The sequence below is a fragment of the Onychomys torridus genome, chromosome 4 (genome assembly GCF_903995425.1).
Source record: "Onychomys torridus chromosome 4, mOncTor1.1, whole genome shotgun sequence".
Classification (NCBI taxonomy): Eukaryota; Metazoa; Chordata; class Mammalia; order Rodentia; family Cricetidae; genus Onychomys; species Onychomys torridus.
Genome location: NC_050446.1, coordinates 94455664 through 94468063, shown reverse-complemented (window position 1 = coordinate 94468063; position 12400 = coordinate 94455664). Strand labels below are relative to the sequence as shown.

At 49.9% G+C, this 12400-nt stretch overlaps 1 protein-coding gene across 2 annotated transcripts in view; it reads left to right on the top strand.

Moving 5' to 3' along the window:
* Positions 1-12400, top strand: part of Pla2g4e (phospholipase A2 group IVE) — a 74741-nt gene that overhangs the window by 31390 nt on the left and 30951 nt on the right. Inside the window, exon 2 of one of the 2 annotated variants that reach the window (XM_036185125.1) lies at positions 9464-9536. The exons of the other annotated variant lie outside the window; for it this stretch is intronic. Within the exon in view, the coding sequence (XP_036041018.1) occupies positions 9464-9536 (73 nt within the window). The remainder of the gene's footprint in view (positions 1-9463; positions 9537-12400) is intronic. 2 annotated transcript variants of the gene reach the window in all.

Here is a 12400-nt window from a genome sequence, read left to right as displayed (position 1 = left end):
GGATCGTTTGGTTGAGGTGGAGTGGGGCCAGCTGTGCTAAGAATATGTAGATATATATACACTGTCCATAGAGGCCCCAGGCCAAGAGGCTTCTTATGAGAGGCAACTCTTGGCCAACCCATCTATAGGAGTGGAGGACAGACTCTGAGGATCAGCTGAGAACAGTGGCCCTAACCTGGCCACTAAGGAGATTTGAGGCTCTCTGCTCACGGGGGAAGTGGAAAGCCACCTGGAAAGGAGGGGGATCCCTTTGTCTGTTTCCAGAATCACCTCTATGGAAGGAGACTATAGGAGGAGCAGCTGGGGATCTAGCCTGGAGTGGCTGGTGTGTCCCACAGTCCTAATTCAGGGTCTCCTGGGCTGGTTTGGAGACTCGCTGAGTGAGAGCTGGGGTTAGTCAGACTTCACTCTGTCACAGGGTCATAGGTGACAATTCCTCTTTGCCTTGCATTTCTGACACATCTATGCTCACTTCCACCTTCTCCAGAGTCCTCAGAAGGGACAACTGACCACTTAATTCAGTTCTTCCCTGACCCCTCCCCTCCATGATGACCTCTTGTCTCCTTCCAGAACCTTCCTGGGTAGTCAGCTCAGAAGTAGACACACAGCAGGCAACCGTGACTTTTTATGCCTCTGTCCACTGGGTCCACGCAGTGAGAGGTTATGGGCTCCACCTAGGTCAGAAGTGGAAGTAGAGGAAGAAATTTGTGCCACAACTTGCCTGGTTTCTATTCAACTGGTTGAATCTGACTGAAAGTGAAGGCATTGCTCTTGAGGCACTGGCAGATGATGAGGAAATTGCCAGAATGGATGGGGTGGCTGGAGTGTGCATGGAATGGGACATATCGACGGGCTTCTATAACCAGAAGAGAACCAAATGCTAAACATGAGGAAGGTCTTGGAGTGGTGGGTCAGCTCTCAGCAGACCTCACTGGAAAGGATGAGGGGCAGAGGAGATGGAGTTGGGAAGACTCCCTTGCTTTGTGGACTGCGCGGTACTGTGGTCAGGTTGCCACGGCACCTCCTGATCCACTGTCTACTGTCCTGTCCTCTATTTTCTGATGTCCCAGACAATTTCCCTCTGCTAAGTGGTTCCTACATCACTTTCCAATCACTCCTCATCAACCAACCTTTCCTTCTGAAAGTCCAACTCTGACCATATTCTCCTGCTCAGGAACCACTGATGGGTCCCTACTGCCTGGAGACTAAGTCTAAATGTAAACTGCAGCCTTTGAGAGGCCACGCTAAGGTCACAGTTTATAGAAGGCTGTCACACAACTAAGAACCGGCTTGGGGGAGCAGAGAAGGAGGTGACAGGCCCTGCTTTCCTTCCAGGTCTGTCCTTCCCGGCTCCCACATCCTCCCATGTCCCCATCTCTTCCACCCTCCTATATGAGATAATATACGGGAGATCCCGCGTAACTGGTGTAAGTCATTTGCATGCCTAAGCACACCCCGCCCTTGTTCCTTCTGTTCCTGCCTCCTAGGGTGCCTTCCCCTCTCAGCATAGCTGTTGAAATCCTATTCTGTAAGGCCCACATCAGATGTTATCTCCTCCACGAAGCCTTCTTGGATCCATGCTGCCCCTCCCTGTGTCCCTCAGCCAGTTACTAGTTAGTTGTATGTCACAACTGAGAACCACAGAGTTTGCCAAACATGGAGGATTTATGTTGATTCTTCTAGAACCCTTGCCAACCTAGAAAAGATCTGGACCTTAGAACTGCTCAGGGGTTAGAGTATCTGGCTCCCCAGCCAGACTGTCTGAAACTTTTAGGCCTGGGGTTTCTCTGTTTAGTACCATGTATACGGGCTCACTAGGAGCAAAAACTTAGTTGAATTTGTGTAGTCTATTAAAGGATGTGGGAATTGTATTTGTATTCATGACAGTGGGGTTTATGACAAGAGAAGCTTCAAGGCCATCAGGCTAAATAAATAAAGGGCCTGTCTTCTCTGGGGAGCCAGGCAACCAAAAAGATACTGCCGACCACCTCCCACAAGTTCCTGTGTTCAGGTCTCACCTGTAGTTCCAAAATACATCCTATCTATGGGCCAGAAAAGCCGGTTGTTGGGCCTCCGGCAAGAGCCCAGACAGGAAACTCCCAGTGAGAATTTGGGCAAGCCAGAGGTGAGCCAACGAAGGCTGAGATAAGAATCATGGAGGTGGGGCATTGCATCCTCCAAGCTGTGTAGTGGAGACTAGCAGGGGCTGGTACTCTCTCCTCCCAGGCTGCCTAGGAGGCTGGTAGAGGCTCTGGACCCTCCTTCTTCTCAGCATGGCTGGGGCAAGTGTTTTCCACCCTCTAATGTAAGGACCTGAATTTTGGTCCTTATATCATGAGAAGTTTCTGCCCACAGCTCCCAGAACATCAAGCCATGGTCATGAGGCAGAGCATCTATTTACCTCCCAGAGGAGCAGCCATGCATCCACCTGCATGAATTGGAGAGACAGGGCTTTCCTACATCTTGGCAGAAACATGCCAAAACCCCAGAATGTTCCTTCTACCACTTGTGTCCATAACCTGGTCATTCTGAGCAACTGGGGCTTCAGGTCGCTGATCCCAGTGACCAGAGCCCCGACTGGATTCTGCATTTTCAAGATCTGAAGAATTTTGTGGTTCCTTTGGTTCTGAGAGCTAGGCCCAGGCAGCACAAATGTCTACCCACTTTAACCCCTCCCTGAACCGTCTCAGCCACTGCCCAGGGGCGGCCAGGAGGGTGGAGCTCTGAGTCAGAGTATAAGTTCCCAATTTTACCGTCCAGCTGGAGAGCCGCCACGATGCTTCAGAACCAGATGCCTGCTTGGGTTTCCCACTCCCTTCCAGACCCATGCCAAACAGAAGATGGCAAGTATTTGGCCTCCTGTGCCTTGAAGGTGAGAGTACAGTGGTGGTGGCGGGGAAGGCTTGGCCAGAGGCAGATGGCCAGTGAAACATACCCAGGAGATGAAGAGTCTGGGACCAAAGGGGAGCAGCCAGGTCCCAGGGAGGCTGATGGGCATTGTACACCTAGAGAGGTTGTCTTGGGATCCTTTACCTAGTACCTGGGAAGGTGCTTTAGCCCAGTCTGGACCAGGGTTCCTGGCTAGGAATGGAACAGCTGAGTATACTCACAAGCTTTACCAGCCTGCATGCAGAGACTCGGGGCCATCTAGGGCCAACCAAGCCAGCATCCAGGATAGACAGTGTCTAGTACTGCCAGAGAGAATCCACATGTGGCCTGTCTTGGTAGTGACTGGTTATTAACCCTGTGGGCATCCTAAACTGTGCTTTGTGAGTGTGTGGCATGGGCTGTTTTGAAGTATGAGAGTTGGTGATATTGCCAGTTTATTGCTATCAATTACCTCTCTGGGTATGTGTGTATTCAAGGACCATAGACCTAGACTAACTCTCAAAGTCTCTCAGGGAAATCCCTGGGTCTGGCAAGGTGTTACTTCTTGAGAACCAATCGGCCTTAGTTTTCCTCTCTGGGCAATGGGAAGATGCCCTCCATCTCGCTGCTGGCTATAGACATACTGTGGAGAGGACTATCAGTAGCCTTGGCCAGCCCTTACTAAACCTCTTAAAGAATTAAATGAAACCCCAAGAAGGTTTTGTCCCTTTAGAGTGGGAGATGGAGACACTGGTCAGTCTCCAAATTGCCTAGATAGTGCATTGGGACAGTCTGCCTTGCTGTCCTGAACAGGACTGATGTTGCCTCCTGGTTTTCCCCCAAAGGCTTGGGTGTCTAGAAGGGCTTCTAATCAACACTTGTTCTTTGCTGACCCTCCAGAAATTTGGGCTAGGACAGATCTACCACAGGTAGGATAGAGTTTACCTCGAAGATGGGGAGTGAGGCAGCCAAGACTCAGAGTGGAGGCTCCAGGAGACACACACACACACACACACACACACACACACGCTATGCTGTTCCTGTTGGGTCCTAGATGGTCTATGCCTCTCAGTTGTATTTCTTGTCCTGACCACTCACCTGACATGAGTAATAAGCAAAACAACTGTGGAGATCTCTCTCATGTGACCCTCCTCCCGCAGCATGGGATGATGCTCAGATCTGCTGAAACCCGTCCTAGAGTTTCAGATGTCACAACTGGATGGTCTGCTGTGAAGGAGGGACCATGTAGACGGGAGCTATCCCCAGGCTGCCCAGAGCTCTGATACAATGTTTCAGGGAACCAAGAACTACACCCAGCTGTGAGGAGGTGAGGTGGCCTCACTTGTGCAGCTTGCCCTCAGATGCCCCAGGGAAAGGAGCTGACATCCTCTCTCCAGGCACTCAGGCAATGGGGATGCCCAGGCTGGATAGGCATTGGAGCCATCATTTCTGAAACTTAGTGGTCAGATTCTCCTTAGGCCCTGTCATCCAGGAACCTTCTGGAGATGAGGGGAAGCTGCCTGTAATGTAACTAAATAGCTTTGGACTGATTAGAAAGAGCTGGGCCCTTGGATCTGGGGAGAACCCCAAGTAGGGGGAGCTGAGGGTCTTATGGTTGCCTCTGACATTAAACTGTCTGGTCATGGCCATTCTTTATGGACAGCCAGAGCCACTATCCAGTTGGAAAGCAAGCAAACCAGCCTGGTGAGGTGGTAGGATGGCACGGAGTCCTGGGTCCTACCTAGCTTCATCATCACTGGCTGTGCAAGCCTGGGTGATGTGTAACTTCCCTAAACCCGTCTATGCTTCTGAAAGGCAAGGATTATGTCTTCCTTGGAGGCTGGCCAGAGGGCTAAGCAAGACAAGGTACCTGGTTCTAGGACAGGGGCAAGCATTGGGTTGGCATACCAGATGACAGCAATGTATTTCCCCCTTCGTCACCCCCCAAGAGTCTTATCTATGAAATTAGGGAGAGGGGCAGCATTAAACTGTGTAACAGACAATCCATAGCTCTCTCCACTCCCCTTGTGAGCTGGCAATGATTCCTGTCTTGAGTAACTCTCAGGAGGAAAGTGGAATCTTGACAAGATCAAGCCAGAGGTCAAGGCCATGGAGGAAGCCTGGACTGTGCATGTCTGCAGCCTGAGCATCCTGGTTCCCTCTCCCACATGGCTTCTCAGAAAGCTGCTGTCCATTGTCTTCCCTGGCACAGCTGTGCTGATTGTTCCAGAGGCTGAATGAACCTCTGTACTGTTTGTCCCAAAGTTCCTGCCTTGACCTCCAAGCTCCTTAGTGCTCCCTGCTCCTCACCCAGGACCTGCCAAGTGCCCTCTGAGATGAAGGAGTACGCTTGTCTTTACCCCGGGGATGTAGCCCCAAAGCACAGCACCTGGTGATGCCTGTAGTTAAATATTTTGACTTTCATCCTTACACCCAGTTCCAGGCAAAGGTGGCTTGTCCATGTCTCTAAGGTTTTGGCTGGTATACCTGGGCTCTTTAATCTGACCGGTTTCTGGTTCCCATTAGCATATTCCCATCAGCATATCAGCTCAGAAACTATACTGAGTTCTATGGCATCTTCAAGAAATGTTTGTTTTTATTTTATTTGTAGGACTGTTTTGCCTGCATGTATGTTGGTGTACCATAATTATGCCATCCTCTAGAAGGCCAGAAACAGGTGCCTAGTTCTTCTGGAACTAGAGTTGCAGATAGTTATGAGCTGACATGTGGGTGCTGGGATCAAACTTGGGTCCTCGGGAAGAACAGCCAGTGCTCTTAGCCACTGAGCCATCTCTCTGGGACTGTGAACATTTGGTCATCTAATACCACTTGTAATAATCTTGTAACATGAGAAGCAAAAGATGTACTTCTTTACCAAATGAAGGGGTGTGTGTGTGTGTGTGTGTGTGTGTGTGTGTGTGTGTGTGTCCCAGGTTTGCTTCCTGAGTCCTGAGATCACAGGCTTTCATCACCCACCACTGTGGGTCCCTTAAAGTCATACACCTGGCTCTGTGAATGCACCTAGGCCCAGACCTAAGCCTTGGTAGTCCCATTTTCTTTCTCTGTATCTCTCAAACCCCTCCAGCATTCCACCTCTGTGCTACTGAGATGTAAGAAGATGTAAAAACTCCCTTTGAGGGGCTTTGGAGTTGGGCCTCTCCTAAAACTCTTTTGAGCCAGAAGGAATTTCTAGGTGAAAGCTGAAGTTCAATGAAGACCACAAGGTACCCTCGCTGTCTTCAAGGACCCTGGTGGTTGTGATAGGTGTTCTGGGTGCTCACAAAGAGAATGATCATGGAGTTTGTCTATAGCAACATGGCCAATAATGGCACAGCCAGTAGAAAGATTGCCAAGTTTGGGGGCCAGGAGAGAGCTCCAAGAGAGTTCGGGGTGGAAAACAGGAACTGGCCAGGACAATCAGACTTGAGGGAAGATCAAGGCAGTGGAGTTGAGAGCAGGAAGCACCTCTTCACGTCTGCTGAGAGACTCTCAAGTGAGAGTTGACAGTGGGTGTGAGCCCGGGACTAAGAATCAGAGGCGAGTTCAAACTCTGACCCCCGCTGAGAGCTGTGGGTCAAGGGACTCAGTCCCAGGTTCTCCATCTGTGACACAAAGCGAGTGATAACTGCCTTGTCAGGCTGCTAGCTGTAGCACAGGACACTGCAGAATGCTGCAGGATGCTGTGGGCTGTAGACTGAGGGGCGCCCCTGTTAGGGACCTCCATTGTGATGTGGCCAGCCTAGTAATGCAGGAAAGAACTTCAGGACAAATCCCAGGAAGCTGAGTTGGGTTTATTAAGATGAGAGATGGAAGAGGAAGAGGAAGGGAGAGAGTGGGAGGGCGAGAGAGAGACTTGAGACACTTAAGTGCAAGAATTGAAAGAAAAATATGCCTAAATGGTTGGGTGGCACATGGCTATAATCCCAGCACTTGGGAGGTGGACGGTGGGCAGGAAGACCAGTTCAAAGCTAGCCTGAACTACATAGAAAGTCCAAGGTCAACCTGGGTTACATGAGATCATGTCTCGAAACACCAATTAATACTCTCTAGTGATTATGCACACACACAATGTAGAAACGGTTTGATATTGCTTAAAGGATGTAATTTACAATCAGGTTCAAATATTTCAAAAAGTCAAAAACTTAGGTAAAAATATAGTGAGCTGTTTTCTTCTTTTCTTTGTTTTAAACAATGTCCTGTTACAAATGAAACTGTGAGACTTTTGAGGTTCAGCGTTAGGGGCAGAGGAGTAATAACTGATGTTTAATAACTGATGTTATTAAATCCAAAACCTGCTCACATCCATTTCAGTTTTAAGCAAGCCTGGTCCATGGTAGATTTTTTTTTGGTTGGTTGTTTTGCTTTGTTTTGTTAACACACTTGTTTGAGATGCCTTTGGGGGAAATTAACTCCATGTAGGCAAATCTCTACGGATTTTGTCAGTTGTAGTCCAACATAAATCAGATTCTGGAGCGAAGGGCCTCTTTTCTTTTCCCATGTCCCTTGAATTTCCCTTGTCTCTCTATACTGCCTCAGGGTGGTAGTAAAACTTAGGCAAGAAAATCCATAGCGAGCTGGACATGGAGGTACATATCTGCAATCCCAGCATTAAGAAGGTAGAGGCAAGAGTTCAAGGCCAGCCTGGGCTACATAGCATCTTGCCTCAAAGAAGCTGCCGTCGTCATCGTCGTCATCATCATCATCATCCCACCACCAACCAACACAGCACCTCCACCCTGTGGTAGCCCTATGGTCACTGCTGTTGTTGGTATTGTAGGAGAGAGTGACCGAGAGGAAGAAACAGCCACCCTCACTGGCAGACACTGGGGGTTGAAGACAGGAGAGAATAGCTCCCACCTGGACTCTGGGTGCCCTCTGAGGAAGTGAGGAGTAGGGCAAGGCTTGCCAGGACCCCACACTTCTTCTGAAAGGTGACATTTGCCTCCACACTCAGCCAGTCCATGGTCTGCTCTGCCCAGGACAGGATGAGAAATGAAGAGCTCATTTCCTAGAAAGGTCCTGCCACAGGCCACAGGCCACAAAGAGTTAGTATTGTGTTTAGTCTTCAGCTCAACTCACAGGGCTCACATCAGAATGCTGTTTGAGCAAGTTATTGGCCCTGAAGACTTCAGAGGTGTACTCACAGAAGGGATCCTCGAACCCGCATGCAACTGTTGGGTGGACTCTTGTTCTGTTCCCACAGTGGCAGGGGACCTGTGTTAGTGAGAATATGTGTCCTTGAAGACCAGCAATTCACAGGCAGAGGGAAGAGTGAAACAATCTTAAAACAATCTTAAAGGGGCAGGGATCCTTGAATAGGTAGAGGAAGTCTAGGAAGAGAGCCTTGGTCCTTCCATGTGATGCAGGGACACTTTGAGAGTGGGGAAACATGGTTTGGGGACATCTGGGAAGCATAAAGTAAGAGGATGGAAAAGGACAAAAGTGGACCCACAGCTAATAAGCAACTCACAGAGGACAAAGACAGCTAGCTGCTAACAGAAGTGGGTCTGGCCTCAGGAAGCCACATGCTGGCTTCAGGTGGGTGGGATCTGAGGTGATGGCAGGGCTCTCAGCAAGTAATTAGAGCAAGAGCAGGGCAGCTTCAGATGAGCATCGGGTGAGCAGCTCAGGGTGTGCCCCCAGTTCCAGCTGTTGGGCTAAAGCACTGAGGGAGAGGCCGAAACCTGAGGGCTCCAGTCCCTGGGGTTAGCAATACTGAGAGAGGTATCTAACAGCCATCAGTCATCATGTTGAAGATTATCCATGCTTTTGTCATTGTGAAAGACAAGCCACATGAGCCAAAACATCACAGACATCTCTAACAAGGCATGGTGAAATGAAAGGCAGCCTTACTGGGAGAGAAGTACAATGGCCAGGAATACATGGAAGGGTTACTCTGAGGAAGGGGCCTGCCAAGCAAGGGAGATACAAACGCCCTGAGCCGAAACTATGACCCAGCTGAGCCGAAACTATGACATGGGTGGTAAGCTCCTGGCATGATATGCCCAGGCTTCACAGATGTCTACCACCCCTCCTAGATATACTGTGCCTACCTCCTGAGCAAGCTGCCAAGTTGGGTGGGCAAGGGGAAATTTTGTATCTGTGTGGCTGGAATAAGAAATTATAGCTGGGTGGTGGTGGAGCACGCCTGTAATCCCAGCACTCGGGGGGCAGAGGCAGGTGGATCTCTGTGAGTTCGAAGCCAACCTGGTCTACACAGTGAGTTCCAGGACAGGCTCCAAAGCTACAGAGAAACCCTGTCTCGGAAAAAAGAAAAAAAAAAAAATCATTGGGCAGGAGAACGGAAACACCTCTGGACTCCTTTACTATTTCTTCTGTGCTTGGTCCAGAATACTCACTGTCTCACAAACATTATTATATGTACATATCTCAGCATAGAGTTCATGAAAAGGGCAGCATGTCTCAGCTCTGGAGACTTCCACGTAGGACAGAAACAAGCCAAACTAAACAATGACAGAACAGCATGGAGGTTGCTGCGAAGTGGGCCGGGAGACAAGCGTGGAGAGGTCTCCCCAGTAGCACTGGCCTGGTGGTGGTACTTGAAGGGTGACTCCACTTCCTTTTTAATCCACAGGAGGGGCCATCTCCATGCCATCTGTTGACAGTGAGGGTCATTGGCATGAAAAATGTCCGGCAGGCTGATATGTGTAAGTATCTTCCCCGCTCCGGGCCCTCCCACCCTGTTTGGGGGGTCCAGATAGAGAAAGACCTGGCTGCAGCCAGTCAGGCATATCTCTGTGTACCCCCAGTGAGTTTAGGGGCTGCTATGGTGGAGTAATAGAAGCCCTTTAGCATCACGGAACTGTCCACCAGCTCCTCTCAGAGCTGTCTCTCGGGACACCAAACCAGGCTCTTGAGCCACAACAGAGTCTGTAGCGTCCAGAGCTGTGGTTGGATACTGAAGCCACTGGGCAGGAGCTCCTTGTAGACCAGCTGCCCCTTCATCTGTCTCCAGGCCACAGGAGCTCAGGGAGCCTCTGCTTTGAGAGGAAATGAAGCCATTGGACTGGGCCAGGAATGCTCTACGTGTCTGTTATGGTGTGGTGTCTAAGAAATCAGTTCTCACCTCATATGGACCTCTGCTTGCGTGTAGGGAGAGAAAGCTCTATGTCCAGGGTGCACATCTATGGGAACTGCAAAAACCACAAAGGAGCATTGAGGTCCTAGGGTCTGAGTGGCCAGGTTGTGAGCATCTGGGGGCCTGGAAGCCTGGTCTGAGCAACCTAAGATAAAGGGCTCCATCTTTGGAGCACCTGCTGTGGGCTGGCCACCAGATGTCCGAACACCATTCAATTCTCCCCACACCTGAGTGATCATCACAGGAGGCCCTCTTTGTAGGTGAGGGGTTCATGACTGCTTGATGTAGAATTAGGGTTTGATTCTAGGCCTGGAGGGTTGATGAGGAGAGAGGACCCTCTAGGGGAGTGGATCTCAAACTTCCTAATGCTGTGACCCTTTAATACAATCCCTCATGTTGTGGTGACTCCCAACTGTAAAATTATTTCACTGCTATTTCATAACTGTAATTTTACTACTGTTATGAATCATAATGCAAATGTCTAATGTGCAGGATATATGATATGATATATGATATGACCCACAACTGAAAACCACTGCTCCCTAGGGGAAAGATGCTGTGGTCAGATCATAGACAATCAGAAGATAGATAGAAAAGGAATCTGCTGCATGATTTCCTGGGGATTGCATGACTTCTGGACACTCGTGTGCTAATCATGCTGGAGAGCAGATTGGAGGGAGAGCAGGTGTGGAGGGCCAGAGGAGTGACAGCCCTGTAGTCCCAGAGACTGCAAAGTGACAGACATGATTCAGACTCAGCCTACAGAGGGTGAAGCATTCAGGGCCCGTGCCAGCAGGAACAGTTCCAGCAAGCATTAAGTTCGGCTTGTGTCAGCCGAGGGACCCACTACAGAGCAAAGGATCCCCAGACACTGGGGCCTTTCTCAGTACACTGTGATCTAAGGAGCCAAGAAGTGTGCCCAGGCCTAGACCATGCCAGCTGTCCTGCTCATTCTGGAACAAGTCTCTCACTCTGTTCCTTCTTGGCAGAGCTCACCTCTCCCCTCAGCCCTGGTTCCCACACACCTTCCTTCGGCTTCTCCAGAGGTGTGTCTGCTTCAACTCCATCACCCAAGATGCTCATTCTCAGTTTTCATGCCTGCACCTGTATGCAAGACCTTCCATTGTCCAAGGCCCTTTCTTCTGTCGTGTACCTGCCACGCCTGTCCCCTGGAGGCTGACAAGTAGTGAAGCAGGCTACGATCCGGCTTTACCAGTCTCCTTTGCCCCTTCACCGCGTGCCCCTTGGCACACAAGCAGACTCTGGGGTTCTCTTTGAGATCCCCTGGTTTTTGTTCTTCTCACCTCCCCTAAGGGACAAAAGGCAGATATGGCATCTGATGGTGCTGGCAAGGTCACGTTGCACCTGGCCTCCACAGTTGTCCCAGGCTAGGCTATGTTGCTACTTTCTACGGTTCAGTGGGGATTATCCTGACCACTCTTGCTCAGAATTGCCACCTTCTAGCTTAAATCCAAAATGAATGGTTCTTTGGTTTAGACATCTAACCCATGTTTGTTTTTCTGGAGATGTCAAGAGGCTGATAGCAGGAAGTATTTGGAGGTTCAGGGATGACACCCCACTTGCCAAGAGCTGAAGAATACCTGTCCCAGGCCGGAAGGCAGGCACTCCTAGAAACTCTCAGCTACCAGGTGTCTCCTATGGTAAAAACAAGTTGAAACCCCAACCAGTACCCCTAGGGCCATCAGACAGGTACCTCAAGAGATATTGGGGTATCCGCTGGTAACCACACAGGAATGTTCTGAGCATCTGTGAAGATAATTAAGTCATCTCTGCCACCTACAATTCAAGGAAGGGAACATGTCATTCACATGACCAAGCCCTCTGTCACTTCCTGGGAAACAGGGGCTAGAACCTGCTTTTGCCTAGGAAATCCCAGGCCTTGAAATTCCCAGCTTAGTCACCACTTCCGTGTGACCCATGTGGCAGCATTCTTACAGTTAGCTAATGGGCCTGCCTCAGACTGTCCCCTGTCACTCCTCTCTCCCCGCCCTTTGTGCCCTGTGCTCCTTGTTCCCAGCCTTTAATGTATTGGATAGAGGAAGCTTTCCAATGAACACTGGAGTGTGGGCGTCTGATCACTTGGTCGACCTGGTCACTTCCAGGGATGTCTTGCTGTTGTTGCTACTGTCTGTTTGCTTGTTTGTTCATTAGACGAGTCTCACTACAGAACTAAGACTGGCCTTGAACTCTGGTTCCTCCTGCATCTGCCCTCTCAGTGCTGGGGTTCCAGGCCTGCAGCAGCATGTCCTAACTTGGTTCCTGTTGCTGTGACAAAATACTGACCAAAAGCAACTTGGGGAGGAAAGGGTTTATGTCATCTTACAGAGTTCAGTCCTTCGTTGGGGAAGCCAGGACAGGAACTCCAGGCAGGAACCTGACAGCAGGAACCAAAGCAGAAACCATGGAGTGATG